The following is a 22,420-nucleotide window of genomic DNA, read 5'->3' as shown; positions in this document are numbered from 1 at the left end:
GTCATTAATGTTGACACATTAATGATGCGTTTGGAACATCGTATATATACAGTATGTATTAAAGATGACTGTGCTTCAATTTTCAGTTGCAAACATTTATCACAATGTTATATTGGTGTAAAAGTATTGAAGCAGAATAATGTGCTATCGTTTTAAAATATATTTGTGTGGTCATGCACTGTGTTACTCGCACTTTAGGTAGCACTATCCCTTCTTGCAATAGTTGGATATGCTCCATACATTAAATATGAATCCATTCTAAAAACCTCTGCTTGTACTTGCGTGGAATTTCTTATAGAAACTTACATTCTACCTGCATTACTCAGAGATGCATCACAGAATTTCAATAAGGGTTAGTTATAACAATCACCCTGTTGTAACTCAGAAGCTGGAACATTAACTGCTAAAAATTATTTTTTCCCTGTTATAATTGTGCTTTGGGCTTTAAGAATCAATAGGATTCTTAATATGTGTCTACAGCTTGAGTTGCAGTCCCCTATGTACTTGATTATTATTCCACTTGGAAACAATCAAAGTAAAATAGAGGGGAAGTATCCAACATGGGAGTTGGCTAAAGGAATCAATACACATTGGAAAGAGAAATCTACAACTAATTTGCAGTGGTGGATTGTTGTTACATGCTTGTAACCTTATGAATTTTTTTCAACAAAAGAGAAAGGAGAAAACTTTTGAGCAATACAAAGTCTTTGCAATTACATATAATTTCTCGTTCTCTCTTTTTATTATTATTGTACTTGTCAATTATGAGGTTGTATTGATCCTTTAATACTGTTTTATATATCTTTACTTTTGCTGATTAGTTTAGCAAAATATTAATCAAAAAGGACCTCTCTACCTGCAATTATCACAGAATGTATAAAGCTACTCCATGTTTAGCACAAAATCAAAAAGTGTATGTTTTCCTCTCATGGCACAGCAAAATTTTCTTTTTCTATTTTTATTTCTCTCTGTAAAGCCAATAGCTACATTTTGTCTGGGCAGTTCAGTGAACGCAGCTTAAACTTATACAACATCAGATAGCGCAACATAACATACCCCCTCTAAACATTAAGAAACAAATATACAAGAAAGCCTGAATAAATCTGTGCCATAGAAAGAGTTCAACAGTTCAAATGTAGATTAAAACAAAAGCAAAAACAAAGATGAAGCCTTGTTTATTTTCACAGGAAACTTATTCTGGCTCCAAGGTGATCATTTATGACAGATAAGTCTCTCTAGGACGAGTGTCATTACGGTCTCCATCTCACCTTTTGGGAGGGTGTCTGAGTTGGACCATCTGAAAACATCCCTAATACCTTTAACTCCTCAGAAATGCGTAAATAATCTTTATACATTTATTGAAAGTTACTAAACTTAAAATATTGCAACATCTTTTAATAATAAATACGTTAAATATCTGAAGGTATTCTGAAGACCATTTGGACAGCATGTATGAAAAGAGACAGCTCTGGTTAAATGTTTAATTTTAACATTTTAAACCAAGGCCAGAAATACAAGCAAAGACACTTGTGGAGTGTAAAGCAGTAGCATACATCTCACTGCATCATGGTGAACAGTCTTGCTGCCACATTTTTGACCGGCTATTGTTCCCATGCTGTTATCAGGAAGCCCCTTGTAGTACGTTGTGGGACAAGGCCAAAATAAAGAATACCATTTTCAACTGGCACAGTAACTTTTCCAAGATGAAGGCTGACATACCCAATTCTTTATATGGGAAGCAAAAATTATCTTCTTGCCTAACTATCACAGCTTGAATTGTCCTCTGCAGAAGAGATAATGCCAACAATCTTCAGTTTCATATTTATTTTAAAGACTGAGATTCCTCAGCTGAGCTGTAGGATCATTATAATGAAGAATGCACATGACCTCTTCAGCAAAATCATCTTTCCCGCTTTTTAAAAGCAGCAATCAATCATCCTTTCAAGCTAAGTGTTAAAAGAACAGCCAAGCTTCTAAATGTGGGAATCCAGAAATGACAGTTTGTTCCAGAACATTTCCGTAAAGGAGGAACAAGCAATCACTTTTGTTGATCGATCTCCTTTGCTGGGGGGGGGGGGGGGGAAGAAAAGAAAAAAATCAGGCTCTGATGAAAGCCTCAAAGTTGTGTAGGTCAAGTTAAAAGAACTGATTTCTTGCCAAGTCCTCATGTAATGGAACAAATCACTTGCAGGCAAGAGTAGGAGAGAGTTATTCCTGAACTACATAGCCCCCCTTTCTTCCCTTATTTGTGGAAGGGCAGAAAAATAAAGGGTGTCCAGAAACCACATCATAAGAGATGAAGATAAAGATAGATCGCTATCTTCAGTCTAGGCTCTGGGTGAGGTTCTTCCAGTGTCAATTCAATCATGATAGCTGGCCTAAGATTGGATCAAGATAGGGCCAGCCTCAGAAGAGTTCAAACAAAGACATTGATGAGGAGGAAGCCATCTTGCTGAAGAAAAAGGTAGCTAATGGAACTGCTGCCAGCAAGTCTCTTAGGGGCTAGTAGAAGTTTTAGGTTTTCAGGGGTGTCTGCTCAGTCAGGTTGCGTACATCTTCCAGGAACTGCTTGGGGGTCAGGATGTGGGATGACCCTGTTGGGAAGAGAAGGATTACCACAGGAGCCCATAAAAAACAAGGCACATGTGAAGAATCAGCCTATCCACTGGCTATGCTCTTACCAATCAGCACTTCCCATTTTCCATCAGTAGCCTCCGTGACTTCATAGGCACAACGCATCTCTGACATGGTAACACCACCAAGCACATACAAGATTAGACGGGGTCCTGTCCTGTACTCAGTTGCTGTCTTGGTCTTGTGCCAATGTCCAAAACGGGCACTGTAAGACAGTGGATAGATGTGGGTAGAGGAACCATCTGCAAAAAGACTGTCAGCCTAGCAATCTGGCAAAAAAAAAAAAAAAAAAAAGGCCTTTCCTTGCATGCTAGACAGCTCCCTGGGAACATGCAATACCAAAGCAGGCCCAAGAGATGAAGGATCCCACCCACCCAAGGGTATATAGAAAGAATCAGCTCTATCGTATACTCTTCGGCTGTTCAAGGAGAGGTGACGTTGCACCTACAATTCTTTCAAACAGGAGCACATGTGATGCGAGAGTGTTCTTCAACAAAGCTTAAGTGGAAAAGCAAACATCTTTACCTAAGGGGGGAGTACATGTTCTCCTTATCATTTACATTTAGATCTGGTCTCAGTGTTAAAAACGGTGCTGCCTTATGCTTGCTTCTATTTGGAGCATCGCTTACCTCACAGCAGTTTGGGAACAGGGACCAGGGGCAGGGCAAGACACATAGGGCCAGACCTTCTTATCCAGCTTGTCTTCAATGGCATCCTGTGTCAAGAGGAACAAAAAGTAAAAAGACGGGTTCCCCTTTTTTTCTGGTTTGATAAAACCTGGAATGTGTAAAAGGCTACAGAAGCTATATGGCTGATCCTGGCTGCTCAGTTTGCATGTCCAGGCACAACCATTTTCCTTTGTCTTTTTCCCGGGGGTGTTCTATTCTCAAAAATTTCATCCTAATCACAACTACTGTCTAAGCAAGAAGTCAAAGTTGTGCAGTTTGGCTGCACAATAGATCTGGATTACAGAACAACATAGTAATAAGGTCTTCATGATTTATCTCTTCTTTATTTTCGATGGCAAGAGCTTAATATTTTTTCTTGTGCAATCCAGGTCACAAAGGTATACAGGATAGATGGATTCTCCACTGGATTTGCCTCAGGACTGAAGCTGAATCCATCTTCAAGTACACAACCAATACTTAAGGCAGCCAGCTCCCTCTCCCTCCTTCTGTGTACCTCCATGACATCCTTAAGAATGGGAATCCACCGGGAGAGTTGGTAAGTAGGCTCTAACCGCACTTTCCTCACAGGCTTCAGGTTTCCAGCAGTGTCCTGCGAATAGAAAAGCCCATTAAAAAATAGAAAGAGCAGGAACTGGGCCTGCTGGAAGAAAGACAGGAGGGGATGGACAAGATGGTTCAGGAAAGTTCAGTGTTTAGAGGAAGATGGAGTGGCTTACCTAAATGGCTCCAGCAGGACAGGCTGAAGGACAGGCAAGTGAGGAAAAGAGCAGAGAGAAGAATGAGTAGAGAGAAACATACAACACTGGCAGACTAAATAAGAAAGATTCTCGTTTTCATCAATAGGATAGCTGGAGGTTACTCTTGTCCCTGAACTGCCAAGGCCATCATTCAGACTGCACTAGTAAGTGGTAACTATGCACAAACCGCACAGGCACAAGCTACCTGCCCAACAAACGTCACTAGGCAGGTGTATACGTGAAATACCTCTGGCATGATGGCGGCTCCCAGACAGTGCATATTGTAGAGGATGTCTCTCTCCTGCTGGATGTTGGCATGTTGGATGAGCTTGGTGAGGTTCTCCTCGTTAATGCCTAAGTAAAAGGAATACAGCTCAGAGTCATCCAGAGTTTGATAACCTTTGCCTTCTACTCTGTTTTTCCCAAAATAAGACTTCCCCTGATAATAAGCCCAATCAGGCTTTTGAGCGCATGGCAATAAGGCCAAGCGCTTATTTCAGGGTTAAAAAATAAAATAAAATAGAAGACAGGGTCTTATTTTCCGGGAAACATGGTATTATATTATTCCCTGCTGCTGCCACATCAATCATCCACACTTTATTTTTCTCAACCACTGCTAAATCTGGTGTGTTATCAGGGGTGAAATTCAAAATTTTTCCCTACTGGTTCTGTGGCTTGGTGGGCATGGCAGGAGAAGGATACTGTAAAATCTCCATTCCCACTCCACTCTGGGTATTTGCCAGAGTGGTATCTGCCAGTTCTCCAAACTACTCAAAATTTCCACTACCGGTTCTCCAGAACCTGTCAGAACCTGCTGAATTTCACCCCTGTGTGTTATGCTCCAAGACTTTATCAGTTTGTATCTGGTAATACCACAATATTTCAACTTGCTCTGTACAACTACTTCTTCAACTCAATGTTGCCACCAATTTTTACAGGTGCTCTGGTGAATCTTTTTGTGAATCTATTTCTTCTGCTTCTTAGCACAATCTGCATTTTTTGGTTGTAAGTCATCACCTAGTTTCCCCACAAGATGGTCTTCATGTCTAAGGGACAATAGAACTCCCAGTCTCCTGGTTTCTAGGCCAGCATTTCTCTCAGTTTCTGTTGCTATTTCAGTTTTCATCACCCAGGAGTGGAAGTGGACTAACCATGAGTGTGATGGATTTTTATGCTTTTTAAAAATATGTTCTTTAGAAATAAAAATTAACAACGGAAGCAAGGACCTTCTTTTCTGTGGTAGCTCAGAAGACTTTAAAATGGCATTTGAGACAACCACTTGAGACTTATGAGTTTGATGTAGCTAGTCACAGAGGGGATTTAACACCTCCTAGGAGACAGATGTAACACCCAGCAGTGTTGTGTGAACATGGCATCCAGTTATGGGCAACAAGCATCCTGAAATTTCTCTTCCTTTTGGTCCTTACAGGGGACCTTTTCCCTAACCTAGGCAGCTGAGAGAGAAGTTATCCAGCAATGGTACCATTCTGGAGAAGTATGCAAAGGAGGATAATGCGAATCTTATCAAATGCCTCCACACTGGTATCAAGGACAATTGGCACAATACTCTTCATAGGGTTCTTGACTTTCTCCCCTTCAGCATCTGCCCCTGTGGCCAGGTCCTGTGAGGAGGGAGAAGAAAGGCCCATCAGAATCGATCCTTTTCACCAGGGAAGAGAGGAAGACACTCAAAGTAGGTTGTACTTCACTGTGAACAGAGTTGGGCTGTGATGGCCGTTCTCTCTTGTTCTCACCTCCCCTGAATTCATAATGCGCCTACCTGCTCCACGCTGCACAGCTTCTCTATGGTGCCCTTAAAGGTATTCATACAGTCTTCAGCCAGATGCAAATGGGTGGAATACTGCAGGATGAAATAGGATGGTAAAAAGTGGGCTTTTTGCCAGCATTGAAGTTTTTCTCTCAACAACAAGACAGAGGGAAAGGAAGAGTAGAGAGAGAGGAGGGGAGAAGAGAGGAAAGGAGAAGTTGAGATAGAAGACAGGGAAAGGAGAAGAAGAAAAGGGAGGGGGAAGAGGAGTAGGAGAGAGGGTTAGAAAGGGAGGAAGAAGAGAGGATTGGGGGAAAGGAAGGGGAAGTAGGAAAGGGAAGGAGAGGAGAGGAGGACTAAAGAAAGTAGGAAGAAATGGAAGAAGAAAGAGAAAGGGAGAAGAAGAGGAAAGATTGTGAGAAAATAAAGGAGGTTAAATGGTAAAGAGCAGCCCGAACAATGAAAAATGAAAGTAAAAAGATAAGGATGAATGGAAAACAACTGTACATTCAAATATGTTTATGAGAAATAAAAATAAAAACTTTTAGATATATAAAAAAGAAGTTTTTCCCTCCTGCTCCTCCAATGAACAAAAAGTGGCCTGTAGATAATGAGCAAGGCAAGGACCAAGAGACTCCTGAAAAAATAGCCACATTCTGTAGTAGCTAGAAATGCCTTGATCAATAAAAGTTATACAAATGAAATTAAGCTGGTCCCTGTGATTATTCTGCACAATCTGTCCTGTTTGTACTTCTCGCAGTGCAATGACTGCCCTTACAGCTTTGGAAGGCTGGCTGAAGAGCTTGAGAATTTGTGGCAATTATATACACATCTTAGCAGCCAGAAACCTGGCTATTTCGAGAGAGAGAGAGAGAGAGAGAGAGAGATGAGATTCTCAGGGTGTCTCTGGGTAAAGATTTTGGCTCAGAACTGTATGTGGAAAATCATGATTTTTGAACACAACACAAAATGAGAGATCTTTCTCACAACCAAATATGGTTCTCAAAAAAACAGCTAGATTCCACGGAAGCTCAAGAAAGCAGCAGCAGTTTGGTACAGAACATTCAGAAAGTATGAGAATAGGAGACTGGCTAAGCTTTGTGGAAGTTGTAACAATAGGAATTGCAGTCTTTTGGAGCTGTCATATTATAAGGTACTGTATACAATCCATGTCCTGACTCAATTCTTCTAGAGCTTAAATTTTGCCAGGCCATTTAGATACACATGGATGGGTGAAGGAATTAAACTTTTTAGTTTAGAAGTTGTAAACTCATACTTGTTTTTACAGGTCTGCAGATAAAGAACTGGGAAGACTGTACCATGTCAGCTGAAGTCAAAGAGCCAGATGGTTGGGTGAGGCAAACATTCTTACTGCTGGAAAAATTATAGACCTCCATGTCTATAAATGGGAAGAAGTTTTTTTTTTCTGATATTGGATTTGCTGCATGAATCAGAAATATATTAGCTCAGCAATTAAACATAGATGAACATGTCCAGATTTTAGATTGGTGCAAGAGCCTATGTGGACATGCCTCCAGTTGCTTTTATTCAGCCTTTTAGTGTCAGATTTAAAGACATTTTGACAATTTGTACTGTCAGTGTACTCTAATTTATGCTAATTGATAGTGGCTGATTTATAGGATTGACTTATTTTAAATCACATATATAACTGATTGCAGCACACAAATAATTAAGTACAAGATACATTTTGCATCTTTTACCTTGTGAAGTTCTTTCTGGTATTGAGGCATCTTCTTCAGGATCTGAGAGAGGTCTTTAATGTTAGCCTAGAAAGAAAAACAGCCATTGCCCATGACAAACTCAACATAAAAGTGATAGTAAAGTGATAGTAAAATTTCAGATAAAAGCAACTCTCTCACCTTACAACAGCTCCCTACAACCTGACTGAATGAGCTAATACTCCTAGATACCCTGGATTTAGCCCCAAGATATGTGCAGGGTATCCACACTAGATCCTGACTAGGTGGCTCAGTGGCTAAGACACTGAGCTTGTCGATCAGAAAGGTCAGCAGTTCGACGGTTTGAATCCCTAGTACAGGTCTCCTACGTGAGCAGGGGGTTGGACTAGATGACCTCCAAGATCCCTTCCAACACTGTTACTGCTACTGAATTTCAGGTTAATGAAAGCTGTCTTATAAGACCTACAGGCTGATGGTTCCTCTATCTTTTAAGTCTGGCTAAGTAAGCTTTAAATTTCTATAGCAGTCACTCAAGATGCATGAAGAAACTTAATGTTAAAACTTTGAAGAATGGAAATAAGTAATTTTGTCCAGAATTTCCATTTGTATGAAAGTTATATGGAGAAACGTCACTCCCTATCCCATACTGCCTCTTATTCTTCCAAATGACTTCAATGTCACTTTTGCTGCTCTGCCTGAAGGTTCCTCATCTTAGTGTACCCAAAGGTTCCCTTGTTTTCGCACCATCTGTACCTCTCGACCTTTCTTGTGCATTGTGCACATAACTAGGTTTTCAAAATGTTGTCCAGAACAAATGAGACCTAGTTAAGTAAGGTTGTTTTTCCACCCTGAAAAACCAAACAGCAATCTGATGTTTTCTTTCACTGTCAACTTAAACCAAAGAAGCCTAGCTTGCAAGATGTAGAATACAAGCCCCCCCTCCCCACCCGGCATGTCTCTCAGGAAGGCAAATCACAGCCAAGAGGCGGCTCTGGCCATCCTACCTTATCTGTGGTGAGCCTTTTGCTTTCACAGAAGGTCCGCAGGAGCTCGGTCACTTTCCTGTGGAAGGAGATCACATTCAAGGCCAAATACAAACACTCATCCCAAAAGTGCAACTCTTTATCTCTCCCACAACAATGGACTCTGTGCAGCCTTCAAAGTCCAGGGCTCTCTGCACCAGAAATGGCAGTAATTCTGGAACAGAGGTTAATGGTTGAAGCAACATTCTCACCCCCCCCCCTTCCACTCTTCACAATGGGCACCAATGGCAATCCAGATCAATTTAGGAAGAAGGACTCCAGCAGGGTTATATTGCTCCAGCCAGTTATCATTCTGGCTGATTCACAAATTCAGGCAACCAGGTAGTTGTATGTAGGGTTGCATAGATGGGTAGGGTCTCACTTGGATACGTCTGCGATGTGCATATGGCGTAACTGCACCCAGAGGTCATCGTCCTCATCCAAGAGTACTACCTTTTCCCTGGAGTCACTGATGCCTGTGGATTCATACCTGAAGGAAGGCAACAGAGTAATATTCTGTAAGAAACATATAGTTGCTCTCTAAGTGGGAAGGCACAAAATTCTTTTACTCTCTTATTCATTCTTCATCCCCCAACCATAGCTCTCACCGATAAGTATCGCTGTCAATGTTGAGCAAGTCATAGGCCATGGCTTGAAAGGTGAGCTCATGAAGAAGTGGTGACACCAGATCATAGCTGCGGTCAACTATCAGAAGTTGTGATCGAGATTTGTCAGGGCCCTGAAAGCAGCAAAAAGGGAAAGACAAAAAACAAAACAAAAAAAACCCAACAACCTTGTGATTTTGATCTGTGTGTTATGCCGCATCCTTCCTTGCTAAGCAGAGTCCTTAGGCGTGGTCTGAAAGTCATCCACAGGACACACCCTAATAATCTTTGGTAGGGAGCCTGGTCAAAAATGTATTTATTCAACAATGCAAACCCCCTTTCAAGTGAAATAAATACCCCCATAAGCATAATGGACTTATACTTGTGATACTCTGCAAGCAACAAAAGAGGCAAGCTAGAGCCTATTGATTCTCTGTAGTGCAGATTCTGCTCTAGAGCCATTTGAAACAAGCATTTAGATTCTACCTGGACATCCCACCATGTCCACTGTATCTTTAACTATATCTTTAACTGACCTAATAATGTCCTAAGTTTTGAGAGTACTTTGGTTATGATGATTGGGAGAGGATGGCAGGAGAACCCAGTTTTATCGAAATGCCGCCAGATGTTTAACATCCAGTTAAGACATTTACAAAGGCAAGGGCATCATTGTTATCAAGGCATTTTCAGCATGCTCAAGTATTCAACATAGTTGTAGCACTGTTGGATGCTGAAATACAATGCAATACATCATTTAGCCTGCAGGTGGCATGCAAATACACTACAGAGGCCTATGGACATTAATTTTCCTTTCAGTGAGCATAGTAGCACTCCAGATGTAGGTTAGAACAGCCTTTTCTGAGCAAATGTTCGCTGGTTATGTTGGAACTGCACAATCTCAGAAATCTCAACCACATAGCTACTAGCAGGGGAAAGCTAACATATCCAAGCACCACTGATGCAGAAAGATAAATAGCATCCCTTTTCATGCATTCAGGAGTTTAATGACTACTCCGTAACTCATAAAAACGCATGCATGGGTTGTAGAAAATGTGTGTTATAAGCATGTGTCTCAAGATTGCTTGTTAAAGATAAATCAACGTCAAACTACTATCTCTTTCTTAAAGCAAAAAGCAGTATTTCTTCCTATTCAAAAGTAACAACACTTTCAGTTTTCTAGATAGAGTTTCTGTTATGAAGTCACCTTGCCTTGCACACAGAATTCTGCAGCTGTTGGGTTTTCACACAATAATGTCTTGTGTTTGCTTTTCATTGTTTTATCTTTTTTGCCACAAAAACTGATTCAATACAGAGAGATGGAATATCTGCATTAGGTCCTTTGGTTGGCAGCAGTAAGAACAGTCCTCCACTTCCAAGACCACATTTTGATGCAGCATTCCTGTTCATTAATACAGTTGTTTAAAAATAAATTACAACCAATGGAAACCCTTGCTTAAAAATCATTCAGTGCAAAGAAGTTGGTTCAAGTAATTGCATGGGAAGATCTCAGCCAGAGATGAGGAACAAGTTCCTTCTCCTCTTGCCCTACACAATAACAAAATTCTCCTATTATCTCCCTCCCTGTTAACATTCCTTATTTTATTTTTATTTTAAGAGGATTTCACATCCATCAACAAAAGTCAGTCTGGCCTTTTCTTTATGCAGCAACTGACATACCACTATGACAAATTACCGTGTTGCATAATTGTTACAAATGAGTGAAAACAAGAGCATTTTTTTCTTGAAAACATAGATAGAGTATCTTGGTTCTTATCATAATGAATTGAATGATTGTATACTATCACATTGTTGTATGCATATTGATAGTATATTGTTGTGAACTCTTAAGTATATTTTCTTCATAATAATCTGGATTTAACCTAATCTTTCAGGTTTTCCATTAGTGCACCAGCAGCACTTTAACAGAGTCCACCCATCTAAATCTTTGTTGCCCTCTTCTTCGCTTTTCTTCCACCTTTTCCAGCATTACAGATTTCTTCAGAGACCTGGGTCTCATAATATGTCTACAGTATGATGATTTGAGCATGGCCATCTGTGTCTGGTTTGATTTGTTCAGTAATCCATTTGATTTTTTTTTGGTATGTCTATAATATTCCCGGGGTGTTCTCCAACATCAGATTTTAAAATGTGACCACTTTTTCTATCCTGTTTCTTCAAATTCTTAACTTTTCCTTCCATAGAGTGTCAGAAAGAATATCTGCATTGCTCTGCACTGGTCCTGCATTATGCTGACATCAAAGTCATTTGAGTATCTTTTCTAAGGCCTTCACGATTATTCTACCAAGTTCTAATCTGAAATTCAGGTCTTCAGGTCAAGCAATTCATGATGCTCACCTTGAAAATGGTGGGTATAGGCTCAAGGTGGAAACTGGTTGGCTTTCTTCTTCTTTTGGCTTTAACATGGGAACTTGCACATAAGCAGTTTGCAATCTGTTTCACAGTCACCACCTGGTCATATTATTGAACAACTCCACTTGTTTTTAGCAATAATGTAGTCAATTTGATTTCTATCTATTCCATCTACAGATGTCCACATAGACAGTGTTAGTAATGAAGAAATAACTGGATTGGCAGTCCAAAAGGTTCTTTTTCAAGAGGCAACTGGACTTCTTGTTTTTCTGTGAAGACAAAAACTGAAGAAGCTTCTTGTATAAGATGCGAAACATCTTCAAAGAAGAAAAACAACAGCAAAAAACAAGATTTAAGTCCAGTTGCTTCTTGAAAAAACACCTTTGGGACAACTATGATCTGGATGACTGAGAATCTCCAGAGACAACTGGATTGGCAGAAATCAGTAAGACATTCTCCTGTTTCATTTTGGTTTCTTAAGTCATATAGTCCAACTACATTTTCTTCCTTAATATTTCCAGTTTTGGCAGTCTCCAATCACAAGCAGCACATTCAAACTGAGCTTGACCATCAAATTCTGCTTCTATATCAGTCGTTGGAGCAAACATTAAGATAAATGTCAAACTGAAAATCTAAATGATGTTACTGTCCACAAGTCTAATTGATACGTTTGATTGCAGCCAAGTACTGTTCTTGCTATACCTTTCCTAACTATAAAAGCAGTTTTCCAGCCCTGTTTTTCATGTCTTGAGTAGTATTTATTTATTTATTTTTATTTATTTATTTATTTTATTAAATTTCTATACCGCCCTTCTCCTGAAGGACTCAGGGCGGTGTACAGCCAGAATAAAAACACAGAATATATACAATTAAAAGAATTTAAAATGAACTATTACTATACGGCCGATAATTAAAACATTTAAAAATTTAAAATATTATTAAAACCCCAATTTAAAATCAACTATTTATGCCAGTCCTGCTTGAATGAATAAATATGTTTTAAGCTCACGACGAAAGGTCCGAAGATCAGGCAGTTGACGTAAGCCAGGGGGGAGTTCGTTCCAGAGTGTTGGTGCTCCCACAGAGAAGGCCCTACTCCTGGGGGCCGCCAGCCGACATTGTTTGGCGGACGGCACCCTGAGAAGGCCCTCTCTGTGAGAGCGTACGGGTCGATGGGAGGCATAAGGTAACAGCAGGCGGTCTCGTAAGTACCCGGGTCCTAAGCCATGGAGCGCTTTAAAGGTGGTAACCAGGATCTTGGTTCTTTGTGATCCTCTGACACAAAACGTGGCGCTCCAGTCTATCTCCATTCGCTGTTGCCCATGATGTCATTTTGTAGTAGTTTGACTTTTTCACTGTTGTTGAGCTTTCTCATGTTCTTACGCTTCATGTCCCCACCATAATACTGTCTCTGCGGCTTTGGATATTCTTTTCCTGTTTGACAAAATCAACAACTAGACTTCTTTAATCTAGCCACGTCATAAACATCACTAGCACTCCTCAGGTTTTTTTTTAGTAGTAAGAAAAGTAGTAAGAAAAACAATAGTAAGTTGATGGCCCAGCCTGAACAGCCATCACCCAGCATTGTATTGTAAATCATTTTATATTTTTATCCATGCTTTTTTCTTGAATTATTATTGTTTTCTCCTGTGCAGTATGAAACAATGCTTTTGCCGTTGTCATTAGAGTGATCATCTGCCTCCAGCATCTTTGTATAGCGTTATAGGTACCTGCTTTCTTTAGCTGGACAGCTGAGATTTCATTCATGCCTTGGGTAAATCTTCAGGGAATATATATTCTTGGCATTCTTTGCTCATCGCATCCCAGAAATATCCCCATCAGCATGGTGAGGCACCACAGCAGGACGTGGGCATTTCTGTGTCTAATCATAAAGACCAACTAGATGGTATGTGGAAAACCTTGAGGACTTCCCACAACAATTTATTTAGAATTGAAATGCAGCAGCGAGAATTTGTGCAAATAGCATGCTTCAATCTTGTCGCTATTTTTCTGATCGCTGTCTGATTTCCTGACTTCTTGCTCACCCACTAGAAATGCCACTTGGAGAAAGTGATGTGCTGAATAGTAAGTCCGGGAAAGGGTTAAAGCAGCACCATTGTACACAGATAGTATTATTCCAATTAAATAGATAATCCACAATAAAAGAGACTGCAGTCATCTTTCCCTGTGATCTTGGTCCTTAGTGAAGGTCTAAATGTGTCTTGGAAAGAACTATCCTGCTGCCAAAGGGCCCCTCCTGAAGACCTCTGTGAAAAGCATCTTGACAATGCTTGGCTGGGCATCTTCACTTTCACTTAAATTAAAGATGTTGTTTAAGATCAAGGATAGTATTCGGAAGACGGATTCTTCCAACTTTTCATGAGAGACTAGATTCTTCCAACTAGAGATGAGAGACTAGAAAATGTTCCATTTCTACACCCAACCTGTTCATTCTTAAATCTGTCACTAAGTGACACAACAGTCTTTGCTATCTTGTCCCACCCACTTGTCTGCTCTTTGACATTCTGGGATACTCTGGGATTGCTCACCTCTCCCATGGTTGGGTTGTCTGCTTTGAAGGCATTCAGCTTCGCCAACACTGCATGGGCCAATAGGCAACACTCTTCAGAACCACTGCAACCACAAATGCATAGTTATTTAGAAACAGGGCTTCTGGCACTCTAGAAGGGAGACCAATGCCCAGACAAAGTAAAGAGTGTCTTGCCTCTTGTATTTCTTGGCCCACTTTCTTAAACACATATACTGTAAGAAACTTTGTTTTCAATCCCTGGCAGCAGAGATGTGTCCAGGGGGCTCAATTGATGAAACAATGTCCCGCACATGATTAAAGCATTAGATCCTGCAGATGAGCTGGTCTGACAGCAGACATTCATTATAAGAAGTAGCCGGTCCCTGTCTGCATCAACTAAAAGTAGCCGGATGCTTCATTGCATAATGGACAGATGCGGCCTCCCAATATGTTCCACAACTGCACCCCAATGTTGTCAAGTATTACATCCCAATTTGTCCTCATTCTCTTTATATGGTTTTAAACAGAGCATTGGTAGAATATCAGTTTTTTCCCCTCCCTCTTCCCTTTGTACTAACTTCCTATAGCGAATTGAGGGGTATTCCTTCAGGGTGTCACACAGTGTAGCAATCTGCTCTGCCATCTTCTCTAAGTGGTTGTTTTTATCTTCCCTGCAGTAGGGGCTAAAGAGATGATGGAAACTTTGAGCGCTGTCCAAGGTGTATACCTGAAGAGAAGGAAGGAGGAGAGAGGAAATGGGGGGAAAATAGGAGTGTTATATTAGTGATCTATGAGAAAGGCAGTGTAAACTCATACAGTGTTCTGGTAACATTTCCCTGCCCCCCAAATAGTGGTGTCCAGTTCCTTAAAAAATAGACTGTTCCTCCAGGAACCACTCGTCCTGAATGGATCCCTGTCCTTTATTTGACAGGATACTACGACCTTAGATATCACTCCTCTAGACATAGTTTCCTCATTCAGAACTTCAAGCCATCATGCTACTGCTAGGACCAGAGCTAATGGTTATTTGAATATTCTGGATGTGCAACACTTCATTAAATGCTGCCAGTTTCTTGGCTCTGAGAACTTTGCAATTAACATTGTACATTCTGGTTCATCTAATCTTAAAAGAATCTTGAATCAAAGCTTTAAGGACTTTCTTGCTTGACGTCTTAAGAGTAATCAAAATGCTGAGTGGGTGGAGGGCAATTTGACAGAAAAAGATAGGAACAGTGGGTGTACAAACACAGGAGTTTTTAAAGATTTTTTAAAATTCCGCCTTTATTGTTTTTATAAATTACTCAAGGCGGTGAAGATACCTAATCCTATTTCCTCCTATTTTCCACACAACAACAACCCTGGGGGATGAAATGGACTGAGAGTGAGTGACAGGTCTAAAGTCACCAAAACAGCTTTTATGCCTAACGCAGGATTAGAACTCATGGTTTCCTATTTTCTAGTGTAGTGCCTCAACCATTAGACTAACCTGGCTCTCAAGCAGGCCAGTTATAAATTCAATAGCTAATTCATAAGAAAGAAAAAAGAAAACCATTCTCTCTATTCAAATACATGAGAATAAGCTGCGGGGTACTTGACTTACCATATTTTTCGGAGTATAAGACGCTCCAGACTAAAAGACACACCTACCTTTTTTGGTGAGGAAAGCAAGAAAAAGAAATCTGCCTCTGCCTCCCAGCAATTTTGCCTCCTTGCAGCAAACAACAAACAGCCTGCTTTATTTTCATTTTCGTTTTCAGCATAGCTTGATTAGCACAAAAAAAACACCCCCTGCTCCCAGCAATTTACCTCCTTGCAGCAAGCAGCAGGGGCCCACGCAGCAATAGCCAATGGCAATCCCTGCAGCCTGAAACAGCTGAGAGTCGGGGACAATCAACTTGTGCTATTTAGGCTGTGCTGAAGCTGAAATGGGCTGTTTCTTCTTGCTGCTTGCTTCAAGGAGGTAAATTGCTGGGAGGCAGAGGCCAAAGGGTGGGGGCCAGTGGGTGGGTGGGGCTACATTCAGTGTATAAGACGCACCCAAATTTTCACCCCTTTTTAGGGGGGGAAAAGGTGCATCTTATACTCCAAAAAATACGGTATGATAGAAGTGAATGTAATAGACACAACTGATCAAGAAGACTGACAAAAAAAACCCCCATTCTCAACATTTAGGTCAAGCAAGTCTTTTGCGCAAATTGGAAATTGGGAAAATTACAGATTATTTTTTAGAACTCCAAGAGTTACCATTGGAATTTCATGTAATATATTCATGTAACATTACATGACTCCAATGTATTAATGATTCTGGTTACTTACTAGAAAGTAGTAGATTCTCATAATGATTTTATAATAGTCGATTTTCATAATGCCTACCTAAATTGACATTACAATTCCAAATCCTCGTCACTAGCCATTCTAATGACAGTTGGAATCCAGAACAATTGGAAAGGACCAGGACATAATTTCCATAATTGCACAGGCTCCATCCTCAAATTCTAAAGATAAAAGTTTCCCCTAACCAGTCCTGCCCGACTCTAGGAGGTGATGCTCATCTCCATTTCTTAGCAGAGGGAGCCAGTATTGTCCGTGGTCACATGGCCAACATGACATCACACCGCAGAGCATGTGGTGAAAATGGAACACTTACCTTCCCTCCGAAGTGGTACCTATTTATCTACTTGCATTTTCATGCTTTCAAACTGCTAAGTGGGCAGGAGCTGTGGCAAGTATGGGAGCATGACCCGTCACGCAGTGTTCAGGTCTTGAACCTGGATTGTCAGCTTTCCAGCTGACAAGCTTGGCTTCCTAATGACTGAGCCATCATGTCCTCCCCTCTTAAGTTCCATAGACCCTTAAAAGAAGCTCTGCGTCTTTTCTTCTGCAAGGATTTTAGTGATGGCTAGTAGCTTGATATAATTATTTTTGTTAAAAGTGAAATCTCTCAAAGCAAAAGTGTTAATTCATGTATCCTTACAATTTTGAGACTATAATGAAAATTAGAGGTCCCTCCTCTGTTCCCTTTTTCCCCCTCACCTGTGATTCATAGGGAAGGAAGGCAACATTGATCTCCTTGAGTGTCTTGATTGCTTTCGTAATCCGGGACTTGCTGAGCTCATTAAAGAGGTCATCTGGGCAGGCTGAAAGACAAGGGTGGGAGTTAATGTTCATCATCCTCCAGATGTACCATTCATTTTACTGAAAGTTATTTTTATGGTTATAAGTCAACCCCAGAAACACTTAAGTACACTTAAAATTTCAAAAATGCCTCAGAATAGAAATTTACTTTTGAGCCCTCTTGGTCAACTTCTTCTCTGGGGTCTAGCACAATTCATAATCTCAGTGAAATGAGTTCATGACCCACACCAGGACATAATTTTTTTGTCCGTTGGGATGTAATGTGCCATTATGGTGTGTAAAACATAGTTTACCTCTCAACAGAATTCGTGAGCCAATTATTTTATTCATAAAATCATGAGTCTGCAGAGTTTCTTGGTCATCCAGGTCATGGTTGCCCCAAAGGTGCTTTTTCAGGAGGCAACTGGACTTCCTTGTTTTGCTTCTCATCCAAGAAGCTTCTTCAGCTCTGACATTCCCCACTATCCTGTCAGGGCTGAAGAAGTTTCTTGGATGAGAAGAGAAACATCTTCGGAAAAAAAAACCCCAAGAAAGTCCAGTTGCCTCCTGAAAAAGCACCTTTGGGTCATCAAATCATTGTTAAACTAATCATGGCTTAACTTGAATTGTACAATTTTGAATCAAATAGATAAAACGCATCAACTATGGATTAGAGCAGGGGTCACCAACCTTTCGGACCTCAGGGACCACTAAATTCATAATTTTAACTCCCGCGGACCACTAATATAATCTGCCTAATCACTGGATGGGTGGCCGTGGTTAGGTGGCCATGTGATTGGGTGGGCATGGCCAACTCAATGTCACTCATGTCAAGGGGCACCTCACCGGCCTCTACTCACCCCTCCCCTCCCAGCCACTCCTCGCTTGCCCACCTGGGCTCCTTAGGGCCCCAAAAGATTGTTGGAGCTAAAATATTGGAATGGAGAAGAAGGACTGAAAAGCTAAGAATGGATAGAATGTAATTGTAATAGTTTGTTCTCTTTTCTTTTCTTTCTTTTTTTTGAATAGTTAAGGGGGTTAAGGTACTAGGGGAGAGATGGAAGTTTATGGATTGTTTTCTTATTCTAGTTTATGACTGTTAGGTGACATATCCTGTATTTTGCTCTGGGAAGTCCGGGGTGGGGGGTGGGAGGATTGGGTGAAGGTGGGTGGGTGGGGGGGGAAGTATGGATAAAAATGTTTGTAAAATTTTTTGAATTAAAAAAAGAAAAGAAAGAAAATTAGCAAAACAACTAGCTCAGTTCAAATTGGACCAAGCCGAGAAGGAGGCTCAGCAGAAGCACCTCATTGAGGACTAGGAGCATAGGCTTTCCAAGCAGAGGGAAGACCTGCGAGAGTGCAAGGCCAGGGAGCGAGAACCTGGAGGCTCAGCAGGCTGAGATGGGCAGTCAGTTCCAGGCCATGAGGCAGTCCTACTGGAACAAGGCCCTCCTGCTCTTCGCCACCAACAGCACTTCTTTCCAGCCTTTGCCCAAAGCCCCAAACCAGGAGGCTGAAGCAGAGCCCGAGTTGGAATTTCTGCCCCTCTCTAACCCACACAAAAAAACCCTGAAGGGGGAGACTCTCTGTAGCAACACAAATGTTCATTGCACATATCTGGCCCAGGGGTCGTAGTTTGAGGACCCCTGATTTAGTGCAATAGAAAAAATGCAAATAATTTGTCTGCGGACCACCAAAATTTTCTTGCAGACCACCAGTGATCCACGGACCACCAGTCGGTGATTAGAGAGCCTAGTTTGGGGTAGTAGTTAAAGCATCAGGCTAGAAACTGGGAGACTGAATACTAGTTCTGCCTTGGGCACAAAGCCAACTGGGTGAACTTGGACCATTCACTTTGTCTCAGACCTAGGATGGAGGTAATGACAAACCACTTCTGAAAACCTCGTGAAGAAACTGAAGGGACTTGTCTAGGCAGCCTCTGAGCATCAGACATGATTAAATGGAAGAAAAAAACATCTCCCTAGGACCAGCAGCCATACAGCTCTGCTATTATATCTCAAGCAATTGCATAAAAGCCCTTTGATTCATAGCAAAAAATATAATATATTACAAGTCAACACTTAGATTGGCTAAGTATCTGTTCAGTTGCTTTTATTCTTCACTAACACAGCTCCCAATAAATGTTATCCCAGGATCCCCCAATGTAGAAAACACCAAGTTAGTAAAGACAGTCCTACACATCTTCTTGTTTGCCTGAGAACATTCGTTGAACTTACTGTCTGTGAAGAAGACGTGGGCAGCCTTGTAGGTGAATGTGGGAGTGCTTTTAAAGTCGTTTATCAGAGCACGGACAGACTGCAAATGGAGAACAGGCTGTTAGCAGCAGTTGTACAAATCCCAAACATTTTCTACTACGTCCCACATCTTGACCCTCCAGATATACTAACCTCCCTTAATCATTGTGATCTATGGGGTGGATAATATTCCTCTTGAGACATTTGTCTTTGTTCTTCCCACCTTTTTTTTCCTTTCCAAGGAGTTGGCAGAAAGCTCTAATTACTAGCCTAGGTATCTGTGGAAATTTCACAGGATCTATCTTTAAGGAGGCATTTATCAATGTATTAACTGCCTAACTAGGCAATGGACCTACCGTCTCAATGGGGCTGATCAAATAGATGGCTTCCAGACTGGGAAGGGGCTCTCGGCGCTTGTTTATATCTTCAATAACTGAAGAAAGTAAAATGTGTATTAGATGTCTGGATGGAAGGACAAAGAATTGGGCAACAATCCCTGGGGGTATGGAAGGAGGAAAAAAAAATAGTAAAAGGATATACATATCTAATTCTCACAGTATCTACAGTATTTTACTGTAGACTGATCTAAAGAAATCAAGGCCCAGCTGTACCTGGATGGACACACTGGGTTGGGAAACTGAGGCAGAGCTGTGCCACAAAAGATAGAAGCCTTTCCAGCTCTAATGAAGGCCTCTGCTGACAAGATCAACCATAGGCAGATAGTATCTTGCAGGGGTCACTCACTTGTGATTCCTTCAGCCAGAAGATCTGACATCTTAAAGCAGGAGGAAAGGATGCGGGTGCTGGAATGATCCATAATGAGGACCTTCAGGGACAGAGAGGAAAATAATATTATATATAAAGAAGCAATTTTTAAAGTGGGGCAAAGGTATAATTAAAATAATTACATAAAAAGGCATGAAACAATAAATAGTTACGCTCATGTTCCTAGCACTTCCTTCTTTGTAATGAAATTATAAAACTAGGGAATCCTATTCTCCTATTCAGCTCGATATTGATCTTCCAATTTTTTATTTCTACTCCCAAACTTGTATAGATAATTGAAATATGCTCACACTCACATTCATTTCTTGCCCCCACCTCCCACCAACCCCTTTTTTAGGATAAGCCTGGAGGTTTTTAGTTTGGGGATCTGACCTGCTTTCTAAGGCATCTTTATCATTATGAATGGCTGGATCATAATACCAGTACCACTTTGCTATTAAAGGGGTTATGTAAGTCAACATTTACTAGTCCTGTTCTACTATAGAGAAGAGTTAGCATTTAAAACATTTTTACTTGCATTGGAGAGTCCTTTAAAACCCATTATATCACTGATATAACTTCTCTCCAGAAAGGTAAAGGAAATGATACTTTCAGATCTGTTTTCTATCCTCAGATGGGGGTTCCATCTCTGTGTGTGTGTGTTTGTGTGTATAAAAACTATGTGTGTGTATAGTTTAAAGGGGCAATTATATTTGAGAATATTCTGAGATGGAGAATATTTACTAACTTGACAGCAAATTGTAGGAAAGATATGAGATAATCAGCATAGCCACATAACACACTTGCAGTGTAGAGGAAAACTAATTTAATAACATCTCTGACTGTCTCAGTTAGTAATTTCAAGGTTCACTTGCTACCTTGCTGCATCCGGAAAAGATATGAGAAGTGTGAAGATCCTTAAGTGTCACGGTGAAGGATACAGCAGGTCTACTGAACACAAGGCCCAGAGTTTACTATACAATGAATTAACTGCACCAGGTATTTTTTTAAAACACATAAACAGAAAGTCCACTGCAGATGCATACAATTTAGTTTAGTAAACTGATCAGACAAATTTAACTCATCCAAGACACAGAGTTGTACTAACCTTCCATTCTCCTTCCTTCTTCATACTGTGTATAACATCATTCAGGATCTCTGAAAAGTGAAGATCAATTAAGTTAGAATGGAGACTTTTTTTTTTGCTACAATGAGAATGATTAGCTGAGTCCTGTGCCAGATAAATAATTTTCTTATCACCCCAAAATAGGTTTTTGTCACAATAAGAAAGGTTGTTCTTGACACAGATACAAGCCAAAATGTAGGGCTTTTGAGCAAAATCACAAAACACACACAGATATTTTTGCATGGGTTTTAGAGCAGGAAGGTGAAGCCTATGTTCTGAAGCGGCAGCAAGTGTTCAGGTTTCTGACATATAGCAGCATCTCTGAAGTGAATCTAACTCTCTGGAATCAACTATTTAAAACAGCAGTCACCAACTGGTGGTCAGTGCAAATTATTTGCATTTTTTCTATTGCACTAAATCAGTGGTCCTCAAACTATGGTCCCTGGGCCAGATATGTGCAATGATCATTTGTGTTGCTGCAGAGAGTCTCCCCCTGCAGATTGGAGGGGGGGTAGAAATTCCGGCTTGGGCTGTGTTTCAGCCTCCTGGTGTGGGGCTTTGGGCAAAGGCTGGAGGGAAGCACCGTTGGTGGCGAAGAGCCGGAGGGCCTTGTTCCAATGGAACTGCCTCATGGCCTGGAACTGACTGCCCATCTCAGCCCGCTGAGCTTCCAGGTTCACACTCCCTAGCCTTGCATTCCCACAGGTCTTCCCTCTGCTTGGAAGGCTTATGCTCCTAGTCCTCAATGAGGTGCTTCTGCTGAGCCTCCTTCTCGGCCAGATCCAATTTGAACTGAGCCAGCTGTTTTGCTAACTTTCTCGTGGTGGCTGCTTAGCTCCAACAACTGCTTCCTGTTGGGGCCCTAAGGAGCCCTGGCGGGCAAGCGAGGAGTGGCTGGGAGGGGAGGGGCGAGTAGAGGCCGGTGAGGCACCCCTTGACACGAGTGACATCGAATTGGCCATGCCTACCCAGTCACATGCCCACCTAACCATGGCCACCCAGCCAATCATTAGGCAGATTATATTAGTGGTCCGCGGGAGTTAAAATTATGAATTTAGTGGTCCCTGAGGTCCAAAAGGTTGGTGACCCCTGATTTAAAAGACCA

General features: G+C 41.1%; 1 protein-coding gene across 3 annotated transcripts in view; it reads right to left on the bottom strand.

Moving 5' to 3' along the window:
• Positions 1 to 1,159: 1,159 nt before the first annotated feature.
• STXBP2 (syntaxin binding protein 2) overlaps positions 1,160 to 22,420 on the bottom strand; it is a 47,941-nt gene continuing 26,680 nt past the window's right edge. For 2 of the 3 annotated variants that reach the window (XM_058169408.1, XM_058169411.1), the window contains exons 2-19: positions 21,298 to 21,347; positions 20,169 to 20,250; positions 19,781 to 19,857; positions 19,407 to 19,485; positions 17,089 to 17,192; positions 14,634 to 14,782; positions 14,075 to 14,159; positions 9,159 to 9,289; positions 8,933 to 9,040; positions 8,533 to 8,590; positions 7,550 to 7,615; positions 5,841 to 5,921; positions 5,544 to 5,682; positions 4,308 to 4,414; positions 3,817 to 3,912; positions 3,264 to 3,349; positions 2,682 to 2,839; positions 1,160 to 2,594 (exon numbers count right to left, since the gene is read on the bottom strand). In XM_058169408.1, coding sequence (XP_058025391.1) covers positions 2,515 to 2,594; positions 2,682 to 2,839; positions 3,264 to 3,349; positions 3,817 to 3,912; positions 4,308 to 4,414; positions 5,544 to 5,682; positions 5,841 to 5,921; positions 7,550 to 7,615; positions 8,533 to 8,590; positions 8,933 to 9,040; positions 9,159 to 9,289; positions 14,075 to 14,159; positions 14,634 to 14,782; positions 17,089 to 17,192; positions 19,407 to 19,485; positions 19,781 to 19,857; positions 20,169 to 20,250; positions 21,298 to 21,347 — 1,736 coding nt within the window. In that variant the 3' untranslated portion in view covers positions 1,160 to 2,514. Of the gene's footprint in view, positions 2,595 to 2,681; positions 2,904 to 3,263; positions 3,350 to 3,816; positions 3,913 to 4,307; positions 4,415 to 5,543; positions 5,683 to 5,840; positions 5,922 to 7,549; positions 7,616 to 8,532; positions 8,591 to 8,932; positions 9,041 to 9,158; positions 9,290 to 14,074; positions 14,160 to 14,633; positions 14,783 to 17,088; positions 17,193 to 19,406; positions 19,486 to 19,780; positions 19,858 to 20,168; positions 20,251 to 21,297; positions 21,348 to 22,420 lie in introns of those variants that run through there. The other variant, XM_058169409.1, reaches the window with a different exon arrangement.

The sequence above is a fragment of the Ahaetulla prasina genome, chromosome 2, assembly GCF_028640845.1.
Source record: "Ahaetulla prasina isolate Xishuangbanna chromosome 2, ASM2864084v1, whole genome shotgun sequence".
NCBI classification, from domain to species: Eukaryota; Metazoa; Chordata; class Lepidosauria; order Squamata; family Colubridae; genus Ahaetulla; species Ahaetulla prasina.
The sequence above is the reverse complement of the archived record's forward strand: the minus strand, read 5'-3'. Positions and strand labels throughout refer to the sequence as shown.